At 41.1% G+C, this 19,570-nt stretch overlaps 6 protein-coding genes across 7 annotated transcripts; 2 read left to right on the forward strand and 4 right to left on the reverse strand.

Annotated features, from left to right (window-relative positions):
- The first annotated feature begins 6 nt into the window (after nt 1–6).
- On the forward strand, nt 7–4,032 carry LOC110860706 (tyrocidine synthase 3). The gene is made up of 10 exons (XM_035860493.1): nt 7–426; nt 486–1,222; nt 1,287–1,804; nt 1,875–2,039; nt 2,110–2,742; nt 2,821–3,019; nt 3,086–3,187; nt 3,245–3,382; nt 3,440–3,629; nt 3,699–4,032. The coding sequence occupies exons 2-10, from the start codon at nt 888–890 to the stop codon at nt 3,987–3,989; spliced, it is 2,571 nt and encodes an 856-aa protein (XP_035716386.1). The 5' UTR covers nt 7–426; nt 486–887; the 3' UTR covers nt 3,990–4,032.
- LOC118439297 lies at nt 4,011–6,643 on the reverse strand. Its single transcript, XM_035860497.1, has 3 exons — nt 4,955–6,643; nt 4,452–4,884; nt 4,011–4,392 (listed from the first exon to the last, which is right to left on the reverse strand). Exons 1-3 carry the CDS (start codon nt 5,006–5,008, stop codon nt 4,121–4,123), a joined length of 759 nt encoding a protein of 252 aa, XP_035716390.1. The 5' UTR covers nt 5,009–6,643; the 3' UTR covers nt 4,011–4,120.
- Nucleotides 5,880–9,156, forward strand: LOC110860708 (zinc finger protein 23). The gene is made up of 8 exons (XM_035860549.1): nt 5,880–5,994; nt 6,076–6,543; nt 6,633–6,762; nt 6,870–7,147; nt 7,232–7,399; nt 7,468–8,139; nt 8,563–8,934; nt 9,029–9,156. The coding sequence occupies exons 1-6, from the start codon at nt 5,880–5,882 to the stop codon at nt 7,662–7,664; spliced, it is 1,356 nt and encodes a 451-aa protein (XP_035716442.1). The 3' UTR covers nt 7,665–8,139; nt 8,563–8,934; nt 9,029–9,156.
- On the reverse strand, nt 9,111–9,974 carry LOC110860590. The gene is made up of 2 exons (XM_022109656.2): nt 9,815–9,974; nt 9,111–9,752 (listed from the first exon to the last, which is right to left on the reverse strand). The coding sequence occupies exons 1-2, from the start codon at nt 9,872–9,874 to the stop codon at nt 9,183–9,185; spliced, it is 630 nt and encodes a 209-aa protein (XP_021965348.1). The 5' UTR covers nt 9,875–9,974; the 3' UTR covers nt 9,111–9,182.
- An 870-nt stretch (nt 9,975–10,844) lies between these two features.
- On the reverse strand, nt 10,845–13,269 carry LOC110860589. The gene is made up of 3 exons (XM_022109655.2): nt 13,014–13,269; nt 11,551–12,928; nt 10,845–11,475 (listed from the first exon to the last, which is right to left on the reverse strand). Exons 1-3 carry the CDS (start codon nt 13,153–13,155, stop codon nt 11,094–11,096), a joined length of 1,902 nt encoding a protein of 633 aa, XP_021965347.1. The 5' UTR covers nt 13,156–13,269; the 3' UTR covers nt 10,845–11,093.
- A 1,041-nt stretch (nt 13,270–14,310) lies between these two features.
- Nucleotides 14,311–17,440, reverse strand: LOC110860542 (putative cyclin-dependent serine/threonine-protein kinase DDB_G0272797/DDB_G0274007). 2 transcript variants are annotated; one of them, XM_035860494.1, is made up of 2 exons: nt 16,977–17,440; nt 14,311–16,288 (listed from the first exon to the last, which is right to left on the reverse strand). In XM_035860494.1, the coding sequence occupies exons 1-2, from the start codon at nt 17,356–17,358 to the stop codon at nt 14,370–14,372; spliced, it is 2,301 nt and encodes a 766-aa protein (XP_035716387.1). In that variant the 5' UTR covers nt 17,359–17,440; the 3' UTR covers nt 14,311–14,369. The 2 variants fall into 2 exon arrangements, with proteins under 2 accessions (XP_035716387.1, XP_021965294.1); XM_022109602.2 differs by having other exon boundaries at nt 14,311–16,291.
- Nucleotides 17,441–19,570: the final 2,130 nt, after the last annotated feature.

The following is a 19,570-nucleotide window of genomic DNA, read 5'->3' on the forward strand; positions in this document are numbered from 1 at the left end:
TTGGGAGGAAAACCCAAATGTTAGTGGGTTCAGAAAACCTCTCCGAGACCACAATTCGGCCCTTACACTATTTTTCTAAATTGACCTATGTGACCAGTGACACCCTTCATCCGACATCTTTGATAAACTTCAACCCTTCCGTCCCTGTGAAATTCTTGGTTGAAGCATTGCAAGATTATGGATCGTATGCATTTCCATCACAACCAATTTTGTTTTTGCTTATCTTACAAAATTATTAGACATTTATGGGGCACAGCGCCAGGCCAATTAATCGTGGGGTTCTAAAATTGTTGACGGAAGTCTAGTCTTTTTTGTCTCATACTTTCGACGGTATGAAAAGTGATTCACACAACCACTTCACCATGTCGGCAAAAAATGCTTTCTTCCCGTGGCCCATAATTCAGCACGAAACTAAAAGTGGATCCTGTAGGTTCAAAATTTTCGTATAAAATTTAAGAAATGTGTTTGATTCATCTTATCCACAGTATTTCCACGAGCACACGGCCCAGACTCTGAAATCCATGGAAAACCGTCTCAAACGGCGTTGAAGAATGACCAATCTCTCGCCCAAATGTTTGCCTCCGCCCTCAAAAGAAGGACTTTTATTCCGAAGCACCCGTCATTTTTTACCGGAGCAAGGTCCGGATGACTTTTCGAGCCCTGGATGAAATTTCGAGCCGGATGGCGAAAGCGATCGCGAGAATTATTGAAGAGTCGAAAGGTATGGTCAGAAATTTATAAATTTCACAAAACTTCACTTTCTTCTTTCTCCAGCAACTCCAAACTCCGATGGGGACACGGTCCTCGCTTTTTTGTTGAATGAAGACTCCTGGGACGAGAAAGTGATCACCTTGATTTTCGCCACAATTAAATTGGGCATCACTTACATGGCGTTGTCGCCAACCAGTCACCCCAACGACCTCGGCTGGGCGTTGAACGTAATAAAACCTGTCCTCCTCATTGACTCCATGGCACTTCCGACCGACTTGAAGGCCACACTGGACACGATCTCGAAGGACATGAGCAACAACCGGATAACTTTCGAAGACTTGTGGGATCTGGCGAGGAAAGATAACGTGACGCTGGATAAGGACGAAGGGATCGCTATGGACATGAACGACCCTGAGGTTTGGGGCGGCATTCCACAGAATCAGAGGATTGTCAGCATCTTTTTCACGTCGGGGTCGTCTGGGTCGCCGCATGCTGTCAGGATCGGGGGAAAGTAGGGTTAACAATTTTTACTACAAAAATTGGAGAAAATATGCAAATTTTTGACAAATTTTCAGGGAAATAATAAACCGAATTCACTGGCAGTCCAAAATTTTCCCCATCGTTCCCTCTGACGCTTTCGCCATCACAAGTCCACTCACCGATCCGCGTTCCCTCGTCCAAATCCTGACGCCCCTTTTGTCTGGAAAACCGGTCACGCTCCTCTCTCGAACTGACCTCTTCTCTCCGGATCTCCTCATGAATCGGATCGCAGAAGTGAAACTCACCCGAGTCACGTTGACCCCACCCTGTTTCGAAGCTCTGATGAATTACGTCTCGAAAAATCCTAGAGACAAGGACAAACTTGCTTCCGTGACGCATTGGTTCGTTAGCGGGGGCCGGCTGAAGGTGGAAGCTGGGAGAAAATTCTTTTCCAATTTTTCCGGTGTGTACAAATCCGGCGTGTTTTTGGTTGCGTTTTACGGTATGACGGAAACATTGGGGGAGGCGACGTTTGAAGTGTTTTTCAACGTGGAAGACCTCAACAAGAAGGTTGCTCCGGGGTTGGGAACGCTTTCAATGGGGGTTCCGATCAGTAAGTAATACCTAAAATGCTGTGAAGTTAAACTAATTGCTAATTAATAATTAACTTGTGGTCACACCAGCCAATTCATCTGTCGCCATTTTGGACCGCTTCGATAAAACTGTGCCAGTTGGTGGACGAGGTGAAATTGCACTGTCAGGGGGATGTTTGCCAAGTGGAGGGTACGTGGGGCAAGGTCGTAAAGATGGGAAGTCGCCAGATAACCAGACAAACTCTAAAGCCGAACGTGAGAATGTTTAATTTAATGTGTTGATTTTTTATAGCATTCTTTAACATATTTATTTTTTTAAATGAAGTACACAAGCGCCACATCCTCTTCCGTACTGGTGACATTGGTCGCATTCTTGTCGACCCAAGTGGAGTGAAACGTCTCCACTTTGAGGGCCGATTTGACAATGAGGTCATCCAAACTGGCGGAGAGTCCGTAAACCTCCGTCAAATTCAAGGGGAAGTGATGAGCACGAATTTAGTCACGGACGCCACCGTGGTCGCATATCATCGCGGGAGGGACACTCAAGTTATCATTGCTGCCGTCGTGCTTCGCCCAGAAATGACGTGCGTCCAAGTTCTTGGGAAACTTCACACGCGAAAACAACTCCTCGGCGCCAAGAACTCGACCAACATCCTTCCCACAGTTTTCGCCATTGACAAGATTCCACTCATGGAAAACGGTCGCGTGGACAAGAAACAGGTGCGAATCCTGTTTCGAAAAATTCTCCTCGAGTGTGACCCAGCCGAGTGGAAAACGCTACACCGAGACGAAGACGGGGAAACGGTAAGGTTTTTATGCAGAGCGATCGCCCTGAGTACCGGACTGCCTTTGATCCTCGTCGTGCGAAGATTTACCAAGAGTTTCGCAGAACTGGGAGGAACAAGGGTCAATGCAATCATTGTGGTGAAGATGTGCAATGATAATGGATACCCGATCAGTAATTAATTAATTGCATAAGTTATCATTTTCTACAAAAATTATTTAGTTAATTGGTCACTTTAATAATTGTGTTTAGCAATGAAAGATTTCATCACTGCGAAAACAATCGCTGACTTGGCGGATGTGCTCAATCAGTCGAAAAAGCAACCGATTTTGCTGGATTCGAATAACGATCTGGCAGCGGTACCTCCAACACCGTCACGCCTGCGGAACGACTTCGATGGAAAATTTTCGTTTGAAGTCATGTCTGTGGATGAGATACAGAAAGTGACGCTGTAAGAAATGTGTACAAATTGGTGTGGTGTGGATTTTTCAAACTAAATGCACAATTTTTTTGGTAGGTTTTTGAAGAATGATTTCCCATCTCATTTGCTGGTCAATCCTCAAGGGGTGCTGAAATATTGGAGAGGTGTGGTTGACAGTGTGTCAGACTTCAAAATGTGGTAAGAGTGAAAAATTGGGGTATTTTTTCACTTCATGTAATAAATCTCTGTGTATAGCATTGTGGCCAAATATGGCATCAACATTGTCGGCGTTGCCATAAATGGAGATGCCCAGCACAAAATTCTAACTCCGAAACCACCCAAAGAAATCCGATACGGGTTGGAACTGCTCAATTCGTGTTTGGACATGTCAAAGTGAGAAATTATTACTAAAATATCAGACTGAATGGTAAAATATTTTGGGAATACTAGATACGAAATGTGGCGAAAGTCTAGTGGTCACGTAGCGCGGTGCTACTTTCTCGGGGTGACGTCCTCCTCAAACATTTCACCCGGAGAGAAAGTCGTCCTCGTCGAAGAGTTGTTGGCAAAAAGCTGCAACCTCGCGAAATCAGGAAATTTCGCATCTTTCGTAATCACAACGGCAAATCCGGTTGTGCAGGTATTTGCATAAATAAATTGCTATTTATGCATGAAAATTAATTGATTACTAATTAATTTCGATATACAGGAAACTGCCATTCATCTCTTAAAATTCCGACCCATTCTCGAATATCCCGTCTCCCGTTTCCGATCTCGCGATGAAACGAGACCCTTCCTCTACGCGGATGATAACCACACTGCTTCCGTACTTATCAAGGATACTGGTCATTATGGACCCTTGAAGGATGACGATAACCTTGACGGACCTTCAGTCTCCGTCTATTCTACCGAGTCCAAATCCATTGCTACCACAAAATCGAGCACTTTGGGAGACTCTTCCATGTCAAAGTCGCGTTCTACCTTGATGTCACTTATGTAATTAAAATACGACAAAGCTCAATAAAATTTTATGTATGTATTTACACAGAGGCGTTAAAAATTTAAAAATCAAAATAAAATTTATACGTATAAGTTAAGCATTTTTTTAAATGCCACTAATTAAATTCCTTATTAAAATTCGTCATGTAAAATGGTCTGAGCTTTAGCAATGCAGTATGACGCCGTGATTTTTTTGCCCTTACTTTTCGCCTTGCTAATCTGCTCCTTCATCATGTCGTTGAATTTTTTGTAGTCGTCAAGTTTACTGTCCTGACATCCGATAACTTTCACGAAATGGATAACAATTTGAGCTTCCAGTGGCATTTCTGTTACTCCCTTGTCCAACTTTGCTATTTGATCCTCACTCAATTTTGCCAGCTTCTTATTAGCTTCGTCAACTCCAACTGCGTATCGAAAGAAAAATTAGGGTGTAAATCTACCAAAAATGAAATAATTGTCTCACCTGACGCTTTATCCGGATCATCGACGTCGATATCTTTCTTGGCCAACTTTTTGAGCCATTTGTCATCCACGTCTTCATCGACGTCCGACGTTATCAAAGAGTTATTCTTGTAATTGGTGGCGAATTCTTTGTACACTTTCGACTTGGCGCAATCATACGTCTTCAAGTAGAAGACGAACACCTTTGCGGGGAGGCTGGCTTCTTCTTCGGAGAGCTTTTTCTTGTCATCTTTCTTGCCATCGTCATCATCATCTTTTTTGTCTTCATCGTCTTTATCGTCTAAACCCTTCAGTCCCATTTTTCGGCCACTTTCTTTCAAAAATTTATGGAATGCATCGGCACCGGTTTTGGGATTAAAGAATTTTTCGAACCCGACTTTTATATCGGTGGTTTTTGAACCGGGATCATCGTTGTCGTCTGCTGCTGCGTGGACCTAGATTTGATAAGTAGGTATAAAAATGTGACAATTTTATTATTTATTAGCTGCAGACAGTATTTCGAACCTGGACAAAGACGATAAGGAGTAGTATCCAAGAGAGTGGATGTACTCTGCCCATTGAGACCTAATTGTCAATGTAATTTAAATAATTTACCAACTTGTCCGCACAATTTGTCAATGCAGAATAAAGTTTTTTATTTGGTCGCAGTCAAGAATGTATAATTCGACCTTGATAAACTTGATGCATGTGAAAATCCAGTGCAGTCTTGATTTGATTGTGTAACACAATTTGTGTTCGATTTAATGATGTATTTATTGTTCAAAAATACCTATATGTAATTAATACATGTATGTAAAAGGGTGACGCAAGTATATAACCTTTAATGTCTTGTTATGTTGATGGTGTGGAATTTTTCTTCGTTTAAATGCAAAAACAGTTTATCGTTAGTTAAAAACCATGTTGCAACAATTTAAATATGTAAATAATAGCAGACCTGGAGAAATTAATAATTAATTTACAATAATTGTAATTGATAATTTTTACATTGATTTTGTAAATATGTTCCTTTGAACAAAGATGATCTTCAAGTTGTTGAATTGTTTTTCAAATTATAGTTCTCAGCATCCAACCTCGGCCAGAATTTGATTCCCGCGTTCGTATCCCTACCATACTAACAGTGTGGGAAGGATACGAGCACGTGATGGTCGAGGTTGCATGCTGACCATATTAATTTTAGGTTTTGGTTTTTTTTTTGGTCGTCTCATTTTCAGTTCGGTTTCTCGCGTTGAATTCTCGAAGCGAAGTTTTCGCCCTCTATATTTGGGTTGAAAAACTGGTAGAGGAGGAGCATGACTATGGTTTTTGCCATTTTTAATTTTTTAGGCAGATTTTTTTTATCCTCGTGCTTAAGGTTTTTTTATCAATTAAATTTTTGAGGAAATACCAATTCAATAATTGAATTGTTAATTGCCGATAATTATTATCGGCAATGGATCCAAAAAGTGAAAATGCAGCATTGTGGCCTACATCGTCCCAAAACCCCAGCAATGCCATCGTCGGTATAGGAGGAAACGGAGTAGTAAACAGTGTTTTAAAACTCTTTGGTGAGTGCTTTAATATTTCAATAAACTTGTGTTTAATAATGTTTTATATGTAAGTATGTTCATTACATGATAATATTCCAGGTGTGGAAGAATGCCCTGAGGAGTGCAAAAGTCCTCTAGATCTCACTGACAATCGACCTTTGAGAGAATTTTGTGGGCATATTCGATGTCGTCGATGCTTGATCAAAACATCATCTTGCTTTCAATGTGCGAAGGCTCAAGCCACACCCTCTTCAGCCAGTTCGGCCCGCAAGGCTATCACCTCTAACTCTTCAGTAGCAACGCTTCCAGCTCAACATAAATTTGACTCTACCCCACCCGTTCGCAGCTGCCCCGCAAATTTGAGAGTGTACGGTCTACGCACACTGCCTCCAGCGTCTGCAACAATTGCGACCCGAACCACCCTTTCTCTTGAGACTGCTGCTACGGCGAAAGTATCAAAAAGTCAGAGCTCAGGAAGCGATTCTTCATCACTGGACCCCAACAAGGAAAACAATAAAAAGAAGCGAAATCCTGTCGTGATTCACGATCATATAAGTGTGATACCTGGTATGCTATAAATTAAAAAATATGAAAATCTATACTCAATAATCATGTAAGCTACTTATACAATACATATTTCTGTTTACTTCTTTTAGGTGAACCCACCATGTTCGAATGCAACGTGTGCATGAAGAGATTTAAAACCAGAGCTCACATTAAGTACCACGAATTTTGTCAAAATAGTGAGAACGAGAAGCCCTTTAAGTGTGAGCAGTGTGGACATCGGTTTATTGCCAAATCTCACTACGAGTATCACTTGAGAACCCATACAGGTGATATCTGCCCTACTATGCAGTGTATTATTGAACATAAATATCTATTGAAATAAATATTAACCCTTTTATTGTTATTTTTGCAGGTGAAAGGCCGTACGTCTGCCCTCAGTGTGGCAAGGGGTTTAATCAGAGGGGAAAAGTTACTCGTCATATGCGCAGTCATACTGGAGAAAAACCTTTCGTCTGCGATCAATGTGGACGTGGATTCCCCAACGCCCAAGCCCTTAGATCCCACAATTTGATCCACACTGGTGAAAGGCCCTTTTCATGCAAGTATTGCAACAAGGGATTCACTGGAATGACCAACTTAAAGAAACATATAATTACTCACACAGGTTGGTTAATGAATGCAATATTTTCTGCTAATGTTTCTCTTATCTTCCTTATTTCTAATCAAATTGATTCTTTTTACAAAACAGGGGAGCGTCCCTATGTGTGCACTCACTGTGGAAAGAGCTTTGGACTAAAGTGGACGCTGGACCATCACTTGAGAACGCATTCCAGTGAACGACCCTATGCATGTGATCAATGTACACGAGCTTTCTCCAACAGCAAGGATCTCAGAAGACATCTTGTCATTCATTCGGGTACGTCACATCATAAGAATAATACTAATGAATACATGTTAAATTTTTAAATTTTAATATTTGTATAGGCGAACGTCCGTTCAAATGTTGGATTTGTACAACGACATTTCGGCGTAAGGACAATCTTGACCGTCACATAAAGAATACCCACAACCAACCAAAAGAAGTGGCAAAACAGTTGGCGAACGAAGCCGCTGCAGAGTACCTTGCTATCAACGCTAACTCGCCAGTTCCTGCTTCAAAAGTCAACTCAGCAGTAATGTAAGTCATCTATGTATGGTTTGCAAAATACTCAATTCTCAAGCGAAGTCAAGAGATTTATTTATATAAATATATTTATATTTAAAATAATTTATTTATGCAGATTAATTTATATATGCAGTATGAAACTCGAAGATCCATTTTGTCGTTTAAAGATCATTCTCAACAAGTAATATCATGAACACTTAATTAATACTTATTTAATAATTCCAGAAAACTATATTCTGCCCGATACGGAGGACTCATTTATGGGATTTACCTCACGATCAGCAAGGGAGGACAAATTACATCCAGATCACCAGAGTCCTCACGGATCGTTTATGGAGTTTGCCTCGCAGTCCGAATCTGAGCAAGAATTAAACGCAGAAATCCCTCGTACCCCTGACGGATTGTTTTCAAAATCGAGAAATTTGACTCCAAGTGATTGCGGAGTTCGACTTTTTGACAAGCCGGGCACCGTCACTCACGATCCTCAAATTGTAAGATTTATTTCTTCGAAACTCTTATTATTAATTGTGTGAATGTTTTTTTTACCTCAGTTTTGACTTGCAAGAGACTTAAATTTTAGTATTGATAACAAATATTTCACCAAAAAGTAGATAAAAAATATCCGCATAAGTAGAGAATCATATCTCATCAGGTATATGTACATGGTTTTTTTAAAATTTATACCTACCATTTATGACTCAAAATCAAAATGCATAGTAGTATAGAAATTCAACGCAAATTTTCAGTTTTCACACGATTCTAGAATTAATTATCCAGGTAGTTCTTATAGTCTTGTACTCAAACCTATTGACCGAATTAGATAAAGTCGATGCACTGAATTTTTATAAGTGGTTGTCCACTTCTGCAAATATTACCTATACATTTTAAACTAATAATTCTATTTTTATTTGTAGGAGTTGACGTTTATCGTCTCGCACGCTGGTGGTACTGAAGATGCAGTCCTTGCAGACGAAGTCTTTGTGGATGAGAAAGAAACTCAAACCGTGTTTGAAGAGTTAAACGGGCCGGAAGATTTTAATCACGACTGCAAAATTCTTGTCGGTCGGGCTCGGTCTATTTTTCCAGAAGGTATGGATGACGATATGGAGAGACACGATGAAGAGTTTGGTCACTTGCACGACAAGGAAACCAATCCAAAAGATGGCGATGTTGAGAGAGAAAACTGCATTTCACCAGCACAAATGGAATATATTCCAAAAGAACGAAATCCCCTGGAGGAGTTGGCCGCTGAAGCTACTCGACGTTTTGAAGAACAAAAGTATCGCGTGAGTAAATACATATTTTGATGCAATGAAGAATTAGTTTACTCGAATTAGTTTTATTTTAAACATGTAAATATTATTGAATTCTCCCTTGCAGAGAATGCATGCTGCTCGTGCAATCGCTGCTGTGGGCGAGATGCATCGTAAAAATCGAGAAGAAGAGTTGAGGACCCGTGAGATAAGGCGTCAAGATAATTGTCATTTATTTCATTATTTCATTAAGAGCTAATTCGTCACATTATCAAAATTTGTCATTTTGCATTTGTAATTTTTAATAAATTTTTCACTTTAGAATCAAATCTGTAATCGTGCTCAACTTCTTGTTCCTTAAACGACACAGAATACTGCGTGTCGCACCCGTCCAAGCAATTCTTACCATTTACCGAGTTCCAGAAATAAGTCGATAAATCACCCCTGTACAAAATACGAGTTCGCCCTTCTTTAATATTCACGTAGTTTGGCTTAGAGTCAAAGCCAAAACGGAACTTGACCAATTTTGCGAGATGTTCGGGATGATAAGGTTTCTTGAAGAGGAGGACAACGTCCCGATTTCCCCTCGGAAGAACTTTCACCGGTTTAAACTCACTCTCCTCCAGTTCCTTGACCTGTGTGGGGGTCAGTCCTCTCGTGACTAGTTGACCCGGATGCCAACGGCCGTGATGAACAAGTTTTTTCAAGGCAGGGTCCACCCGGCGGATGAGACGGAGGTCAGATCGAATTTTGGAGACGAGTTCCGAGTCCGGGATCAGTTCTCGAGTCAACTCAAGCGCGATAGTGACTGCTTCTTCGTCTTCTTCAACGCCATGTCGTAGGGTTGGAGCCTAATTATTGCGTAATTTAATTTTCAGTTAAAAAGTACAAGAAAATGATTGTATGTAAGTACCGAACTGATTTCAATCCAAGTTATTGAAAATATCGCAAAATACAGGAAAATATGTAGCATTATGGAGTAGATTTGAAGAAATTGTGAGGACAATGATCCTTCCTAATGAACTGGACTTTGTAGACTAATCCTCTCGCCAGGTAAACGTTGCAGTATTATTATAGTTACTTATTTATCACGGTTTTAGCACCGTGATTGGTACCTTTTTGATTAAAATAATACGTAATCATCACCTCGTCTCAAGTTCATTGTTGTGCTTATGACTAAGCAATAAATAATGCAATTTTAGTCCGATGTAAAGAAATCCACTTTGCATAATGGGTCGTTCCGTAATCTTAAATCATATCTTTAGAATAACTAATATGTAATGACGCCGTGTACAACATGACATGAACCTCCAAGATTTTGCCCAGCTCATAAACTTTTCACTTGTTCAAGTGGCAAAAAGAGCGTTAGTTTTCGCGAAAGGTGTCGATTTCAGGTATACATTTGCACAATCCGTGACACATGATTGACTTATGGGCATGTTTTGCTTAGTAAGAATTCTTTACCCGTAAAGAAAATATAAGTTTAATAAGTCCTCACGGACGATGAATAATAAATCACGTTTTACAAGATTGGATTTGTAAGAAGGAAAGAATTGCATGGCTTGAAAGCGTCGGATTTTGCAACTCATCATCTTTTGGTAAATTGCGTTTTATCAGTAATTTAATTTATCTATTAACCAAAGTTCTTCGAAAAAGAAGAATTAAAATTGTGTATGAGATAACTTGGAAAATTGACCATGGTCATTTCCGAGAAGTCGGATCCATTATTTTATGGTAATTAAGCATGGAGATTCATTTTATCCACTATTTTCTCTTAAAAAACGTAAACTAGAGCAAAATGAGATACTTCATTGGAATTTACAGTTATTCATGTACCACTTTTTTAACTAATTAATTAGATTAAGACGTAATTTAATAGACAACTTCTAAATTCGAAGAAGGAATAGTAAAAATTTGCCATAAGTTTAATATACCAAATAAAATAGGTAGTCAAACTGGTTTTCTTAATTTACTTCAGTTGGTTTACAACTTCTACACAGTAAATATAATTGAGACAGCAATAACGCCGTCTAATAATTGACTACTTTTCAATTAGCCATTAAACTTTCTACATATCTCCTTTGTTGGAAATTTCATGTTTTTTTTTAAAATCATTTTCTTTATTAAATATACTGTTTTGTTTTTTTAAATAAATAATAAGCAATTTGAACTTTATCTATTCTCTTATTTCCTCAGCCTTGATAAGTCGCTACAGCGCCCGCATTTGTGATGGACGCCCCCTGCGAGAAGACCTTGGGGTCCATGGCTTGCATCGAGTTGTCCGGCATGCGGAGGTGGACTTGATGCTGTTTGAAGGCCGAAGATGCGATCCCTTCCCCCTTGGAGTGCGCTTGGTCCTTCATTTTTCTCGTCAGGGTCACATACGACCGGACCCACTCTTGCAAATTGTGGTTAACTTCCCCCCTCGAGTAACCCAACTCTTCTAATGGAATCCGTTTTCCGACCGATTTTTGTGCCGCATCCATCAAGTTGATGATCTCGTTGGTCGATCCGAACTCAATTTTGTGCCCTTGGAGGCCAAACATTCGGGCGGAATCGAGTACGTCGGGATCGCTGGGTGAAAATGTTAGAAAATTTAGTTTGACATATAATTTTGGTAATTTTTAAAAAATTTGGAGTAAGATTTACCTGGAACCCGGCTCTGGGACGGAATAACTCTGAATATGCACCGCCAAAAGGGGAGCGTCCACTTTCGGAGTGTAGTACGTCTTCTGTGGCGCAGAATGAGACCCGAACGGATCGCTATTTGTCGTCGTCGTCGACACGGTGTAACTTGGTTCATCGACCACTCTAGATTTCCCAGGTTTGATCCGTTGCAACTCGGTGAACAATTTTCCTAACAGTTTAACCTGTCCGTCTAACGGAGAGGAGGATGGTTTCCCATAAATCCGTGCCATTTGTTCAATCCCTTGATAAAAATGGGGAGAATCCGACCCGTTCATCGGGGCCGAGATGTTTGGCGTTTGAAGAACCATGTTCACCGTGTAGATTGCTCCAACATCGGGAAGTTTCTTATCTTCGTTGCGTGGTTTGTTGAAAAAATCTTGGCGACGATTCGTCCCAGGGCCGGATTGGAACTCGGCGCCACGGAGGAGCGACATGGAGTCCATTTTCTTGCCCATTTTGACATCGGGAAGTTTCAACGTGATAAGTTGTTGTTCTCCGTGCGTCATGGAGTATCCGCTGGGGGGATGGTTGCCTATTTGAATTGTGGGTGGGACTTGGGGGACCTTGTTCATCTGGAAGAGACGTTCCATCGGTGGTGGGGCTGGGTCGGCGACGACGACCGGGGGTGCTGGAGGTTGCGCGAAAAATACGGGTGAGCCGGAAACAGGGTGGCGAAATTGGTGAGAGTGGAAAGAATGGGAGGTTTGTGGTTGCAAAAAGACGGTGGGACGATGATTAATAATTGGTGGGGGACCGTGGTGATGGTGAGGGAACCATGGTCGTGGTCCGTGAGATTGGTGGACCACGGGACCAAAGCTCTGTACATTATTAGTGCCAAAATTTGGTGCGAAAAATCCTGAATACGCCGCCTTTGCCATGACCGACGACATAGGAGGTGGCATCGGTAATGGTGCTTCGGTCGTCGTGGTCGTGGTCGTTGGTGCCTGGAAGATTTGCACAACTTTGACCGGAAGTGGACCATTTTTGAAGAGGAGATTGTTGGGGGGAAGATTATGTGGGATTTGTGCTCCTACTGGGATGGGAATTCCGATCGGGCCCCCGTGCGGCTGTGGGGGTGGGAGTGGAGGCAAGGGGGATTTGATGTCGGCGAAGAAAACGGGTTTCCCATTAATTGGGGGTGGTCCTCCACCCCGGAACTTTAATTTGTTTGGGTAAGGTTGGAATTTATGGCCGTGTGGGGGTTTCCTTTTGTTGTTGAAGTTGGAATAAATCGCATTTTGCATGAATCCACCCAGAGATGATTTTGGAGGGTTGTTTTGGGCACGTAGTTTCTGTAGTTTTGTGACCTCCATGAGAGGCCAGGTGCCGAATTGGACTTCTGCAAAAAATTGAGACAAATTTTTAAACCAGAAAGTCTCAAAATTTCGAAAATTTAGATCATGTCCAAATTTCTACACGCTTACCATATCCTCCCGGAACTCTAAACTTTCTCCCTGGACGTTTACCATGCCCTCCTCCAGGATGCTGTTGTTGTCCTAAAATGTCCTCAATTTGGATAAGAACTATTACCACTAGACAAATCTTCCACTTTGAACCCACCCTCATTTTAAAATCTGACACTTTAAGAACCTATTTTGAAACTATAATTTCACGGGGCCACTTTCCTCAGTGGTGTGTCGTGTATGTCAGCCCCACTTCCGTCATTATCTGAGTGAGACGCTATGAAGTCGCAGCATCGTCAATTCTCTCGCTCATCCAAATCATGTTATTAGTCATGTCACAAATGCATAAAAAATTCCAACCCACCCAATCCCCCACACATTAAAAATCATCCATTCATTTACTGACTGAAGGAAGGTCGAAAAGTTGTCGCTTTGTCGAAATCTTGGCTTAAACGAAACTGTAAACCTGATTTTTTACCTTTTCTCTCAAACTCCACCTCACTAAATACTTCAATATCCAAATCCAACCACTCTCAGGTTTCACTTTCTATGAGGAAAACTCGTTTTGTATCAAGTTGGGGGCAACATTTTTCAATATACAGATGATCAAGACCAATTTGTGGATGAATATCAGTGGCGTTGTTTCGTTCGTGTTGGTTATCATGAAATCGATAGAGAGATGTGATGATCAGTATGATCACAATAATTCAAGTTCATCCCCAAACAAGACGAGGATGTGAAGAAGCCAAATAATATTTACATATGCAGATACGAATCACTTTTACTTTTAGGTTTACTTTTTGAAAGAAGACTACTTAATTTTTTTTACGATTTTTTGGCCTTGACACTTTTGGCGACGACCATTCCATGTATTTTCAAATCGATACTAGAAGTAATGTACGTCGCTAATTTTACTTTCATTTTAAATTGGGCACAGAGTCAAGTTTTTAAACTGAGGTAACAAAAAAATGAGCTGGTTTTAATTATAAGTTGATGAGCATTGCGTGTGCGAAAGCAATTGATAATAAAGTATAATTGGCAAAATTATGAAATGAAGAGTTTATTTCTCACTGTAAAAAATATGCAAAAGAAATGTACAATTGAAAATGTTGTTGTTTACATAAATAAATAACGGAGGCTTTGTCACGTACCGATTTAAGTTAAGGATTAAATAAGTTATATTTTACTAATTAAATTATAATACTTGCAAAAAAAGCTCATAACAAGAATAAAATTAAATACTTACGACGCTAAATACATACTGTTATACAAATTTTTTGATAATGTTGTTTAAATATTGAAAGTCGGGTGGCTTGGGTTAAAACTATTTTGGACAAAAATTGCTCTATGTACATATCGATAAGTTAATATCACTTATCATCCCATAAAAACTCTCCCCCACGCCGGTCTGGACGGAAGAGAAAGCAATCTCTCTTCCCCACCTCCTCTCGAATTATTGCTATTTTGCCACCTCCTCCCACCGCCGCCGGTTCGCTCCCCGTACGAGTTTGGCCCCCTACTTCTCGACATCATCCGATTATTATGATTATGTCCCGCTAACTTGCACGGTTCAATATTATTAACGTGGTTCTGGTCGTCAATCATCTGCGGAGGACCTGGATCCGCCCCCATTCCCGTAACCGCCGTCCCAATCCGACCCGGCGACCTGTCCGCGGCCCATCCCCTCCTCCCCCCGCCCAACATGGAATCGTCATCCTGTCGCGCATGCAGTCTCCACTGCTGTTCGGCATCATCGTCGCCATAAGCACCACCGCCGCCGCCGACATATCCGCCACCTCCACTTATCTGCACCGGTCCCTCCTCATGGTCATACTCACGATCATTTTCCGCAGCGACCTTCGAACTCCGCTTTTTACTCGACCCTAAATTATTATAGGCCTTCTTATACCTCGTATAGATGAATTTCGGAGCCCCAAAAACAGCCGAGGCGGTATTAACTATAACGTTTTTCGTCTTGGTGTAGCCCCTCTTGATGAAACTTTCCTCCTTGGCGGCGTCCTCCTTTTCCTTTTCAGCCTTCGCCTTCTTTCCTCCTCCACTCTTCTTTTTCTTCCTCCTCTTCTCGGCGACGGGTTCCTCGTCGTACTCAGCATACCCGTCGGACGAGGGCGAATATCCTCCCCCCGAAGTGGGCGAGTAGCCACTCACCGTGTAGTACTTGTCGTCATCCGCGTCGTCCGAGTAAGTAGCGCGTGACCGTTGTGCTCCTCCGTAGGTGTAGGACGAGGTGGTGGGATAGTAATTATTCCCTCGACCGCTTCGATGACCAAACCGTGCAACGGGACGTGGGTTCGACATGGCTGGCTGCATCGCCTCTGGTTGAAATTGAGGGTGATTGTTATTATAGTTTTGGCGAGGATGGATCGGCTGATAATTATTATTGGGGGGTAATTGAGCTTGACCACCCCATTGTTGGGTTGGGAGGTGGTGGTGGTGAACTGTCTGCTGGGGATGTGGGACGGCGTGCTGGTTGTAATTGTGAGCGTGGCGTTGTCTGTTATTCTGATGGCGTGGCTGGTACTGCGGAAGTTGGCGTGATTCTTGGGTGTAATAGTTTTGAGGGTGGTTTTTGTTGAGGGGGATTTGTTGGTGGTGGTGGTGGTGGTGTTGTTTCGGAGGAGTGGGGACGACTTGTCGGGTCGGAATTTGTTGTTGTTGGGGTTCAACTGCATAATTGAAAGTGTTTCCGTAATATTGATTCAAGGGTTGATGTTGTCGGTATGATTTTTGCTTTTGGGGGGAGGAGGCGGGTTGTTGGGGGGGATAGTTGTTTGCGACGTGATTGTAACCTTGATGCTGCTGGTGGGTTTGGTATTGTTGCTGGGGACCTGTCGTGGGGACGGTCTGCTGATGGTGGTGGGTTTGCTGAGCAAATTGTTGTTGGCGTTGGCGGTGGGGAGTTGGTTGTATTGTTTGATAATTTTGTTGGACAGGTTGATAATTTTGTTGCACGTTTTGAAAATTTTGTTGCACATTTTGATAACTTTTCGAAACCTGACGTCCTCTTTGAGTTGGTTGTTGGTGTTGCATTTGTGTCGTTGGCGTAGGCTCGGCGGGGGGTGACGCAACGGCGACATTTTGCTGTTGAGGTGTCGTCGACGCGACGCGGTTTCGATACCGTTTAATTTTTCGCCTTCGTTGTTTTACTCTCTGCTCATCCAAATGATTTGAATTTTGGACTTGATTCTGTTCGACATAGTTCAGATTATCGTCTCCCCATCCTTGATAGTTCGGGTGGGCTTGTTGATTCTGAATTTCCTTGTTGTCCGCATAGACTGCTGCAATTAGGAAAAGAAAAGTTTGTAAAATAATAAACCATTTGTATTATTTTTCACGTTTAGAAGTAGCAATTAAGCTAATTTATATAAGACATGCGTAGGTACGACGGATAATTATATAGCGTCACGGATGAACTTTGGGAAGAAGGAGTAGCAAAGTAGGCATCTTTGTATGTATGTAAAAACACTCAGGATTAAGATTGATCTTATCTTGATGAGGAATAATGGCAAAATCTTATCGTGTAGTCAGACTTCTGTGCCTAATGGGTTATGAGATAAATGAAGAAGATCTTATAAAATCTGCTCTATTTAACAGGAGAGTTTTACGTGTGTGAGGATATGTAGACAAGGTCGGGATGGGATAAAAAAATCATAACTGACCGACCCGTAAATTTGTGAGGGCATAGAGTACTCGAAACAAGGGCAAAGTGGCTTAAAAAGTAGAAAAAGTATAGAAATATGTACCCGATTGTTCACAAATCTCATTTTCTCTTAAAAAAATCTCAATTTTCCAGAATCTCATTTTTCACACAAATCTCAATTTTCCCTAAACTCTAACTCTTCCCAAAATCTCAGCTTTTTATGCAAACCTCAATCTTCAAAAATCTAAATTTTTCACAAATTAATTATTTTATGAGTCATAAATATCTAAAAATCATAGCTTATCAAACCACCCAAAACTTACGAAAAGGTCGTCCCAACGCTACCGCATTGGTTAACGGAGCTTGTCCCATAACGGGAGAAATACTAGACGCCGAGGCATCCTGATCCTGTCCTTCCAGTGGAATTGGACCTCGATTCACCTGCTCCATACCGACTTCATCCCCTCCTCCAATCGACTGTCCCCCCACTTCCGGTTCGAACAAACTTCCAATAAAGGAATTAATCTCCTCTGGCAAATTATTATTATCGTAATTATTATAATTTGAGGCATAGCTCGACGGAAAATCCTCCTCTGTCAAGAGATTATTATTATTATGCACACTATTATTATTATCCAGTCCTAACTGCGCCACGGAAAAAGTTGAGGACACTAAAATAACTCCGAAATAGAAAAACGGACCCATTTTGGGCCTTATTACTAATTCAAAACAGATTTCACAAACTCTTTAAAGTTCTTTATTTTGACTTGTTTCATGAACAAAATCTTACCAACGACTGAAAAATGGACCACTTATTTAACGTTGCAATGAACAATATGCCCTTGATAAGTAGCCATTCATGATCCATCCATCCGTCAGCATAATCCAATTTAGAGCTAAAAAATTATCTCTCTCTCATCTTATTTACTCTGCTACAAAACAAATTTATTAAGTAGCTTCAGCTACTTTATGTGAAGACTTTGTCTGTCTGTCTGTCTGTCTGTCTGTCTGTCTGTCTGTCTGTCTGTCTGTCTGTCTGTCAGCAGGATATCAGGAGAACGGATCGAGATAATCGAAATCGGTTTTCGCCATCATACATAGGACCCCAGGGGGAGGATCCTATCAACTTTTGGGGGCAACCGGACCACACCCCCTTTGGCGACAGGGGGTGTGGTCGGGGCAAAATGAGATTTTTAGTGCAATTTAATCTATAGGTGAAATAGAGTAAAATTATGTGTTCCGGAGTTGTGCCACACCCCCTCGGCGCCAGGGGGTGTGGTTGGGGCAAAATGAGATTTTTAGTGCAATTTAATCTATGGGTAAAATTAGGTGAAATTGAGTGAAATTAAATGAAATTAAGTGAAATTAAGTGCTTCCCCGATTGTGCCACACCCCCTCGGCCCCAGGGGGTGTGGTTGGGGCAAAATGAGATTTTTAGTGCAATTTATTCTATGGGTAAAATTAAGTGAAATTGAGTGAAATTAAATGAAATTAAGTGAAATTAAGTGAAATTAAGTGCTTCCCCGATTGTGCCACACCCCCGCGGCCCCAGGGGGTGTGGTTGGGGCAAAATGAGATTTTTAGTGCAATTTAATCTATAGGTGAAATAGAGTAAAATTATGTGTTCCGGAGTTGTGCCACACCCCCTAGGCGCCAGGGGTGTGGTTGGGGCAAAATGAGATTTTTATAAAAAATTAATCTATAGATGAAATAGAGTGAAATTAAGTGTTCCCGAGTTGTTCCACACCCCCTCGTCGCCAGGGGGTGTGGTCGGGGCAAAATGAGATTTTTACAAAAAATTAATCTATAGGTGAAATAGAGTGAAATTAAGTGTTCCCGAGTTGTGGTGGGACCGTTTGGGGTGAAGTACGTCTGAAGCTACTTCCGTATGCGCGTTTGCGACGGTTTATTTATTTCTCATATCATTATTTGTAACGTGTAAGGGATCGAGCAAGAGATTGAGATGAATAAATGGTATCGCTCTTTAAATCGACAACAACAATGCAGGTATAATAATGCAACGCGGTGGGAACTGTGGCGTACAAAAGATGATGATGATGATACATTTTATTTAGTAAAACAGACTTCAATATATCCATCCGACCAGCCAAAAGTTAAGTGCATATTTGTTATTACACGGTGCTCGAATCTGTATAATTTGTTGAGATGAGGTAGAAACAGTGGCCGCGGAAGGGTGACAATGTCCCCACGGTTGTTCGATGTCCCCATCATCCGCCCATGTTTACTTATTTATATTTAAGTCGAAAGCACGACCCCTTTTTCTGCAAGAAGCAAGAAACATATTAAATTTGTTTACACGTGGATGATATCAAAATCAAGTCCCATTTCGTATAGGACATTTAGCATATCACACACCGCAACTTTTTTTTGTGAAGAAGAATTGAATTTGCATGTATGCAAATTTCCTCGATGAGAACAAGAGTGAAATGGATGGAAAGAAATTCATTATGACAAGTAGGCAAAAAATGAAGTGACATTTAAACAAATACGTGTTCGTTTGCATTGAGATTGAAAACGACTTATAAAGTTTGGTGACTTTAAGGATTGAAGATTTAATTGAGGAAAATAAGATGAGATGAGATTTCACTGTTTAATTTGTAGATTGGAAATATTTGGATTAATTTTAATAATTTGATTTTGAGAAAAATAAGGATTAGCCGAACTGTTTCTCAAAATGAGATATAAAACAATAATAATAATTTATCGTAAAAGCAAAAATGTCAACTGTATTTAGCTGAGTGTTTGAGAGGTGATCAGAGAAATGCATAAATAAATAAATACTGTTGGGCCCAGAATATTGAAGCAGCGATTGCATAAATTGTAGGGTGGGAGGGGGGGGATAATTTAATTACCTATGGGGGATTGCTTACGTCATAATGAAAATATTTATGGAACG

The sequence above is a fragment of the Folsomia candida genome, unplaced genomic scaffold (assembly GCF_002217175.1).
Source record: "Folsomia candida strain VU population unplaced genomic scaffold, ASM221717v1 Fcan01_Sc033, whole genome shotgun sequence".
In the NCBI taxonomy this organism is placed as follows: domain Eukaryota; kingdom Metazoa; phylum Arthropoda; class Collembola; order Entomobryomorpha; family Isotomidae; genus Folsomia; species Folsomia candida.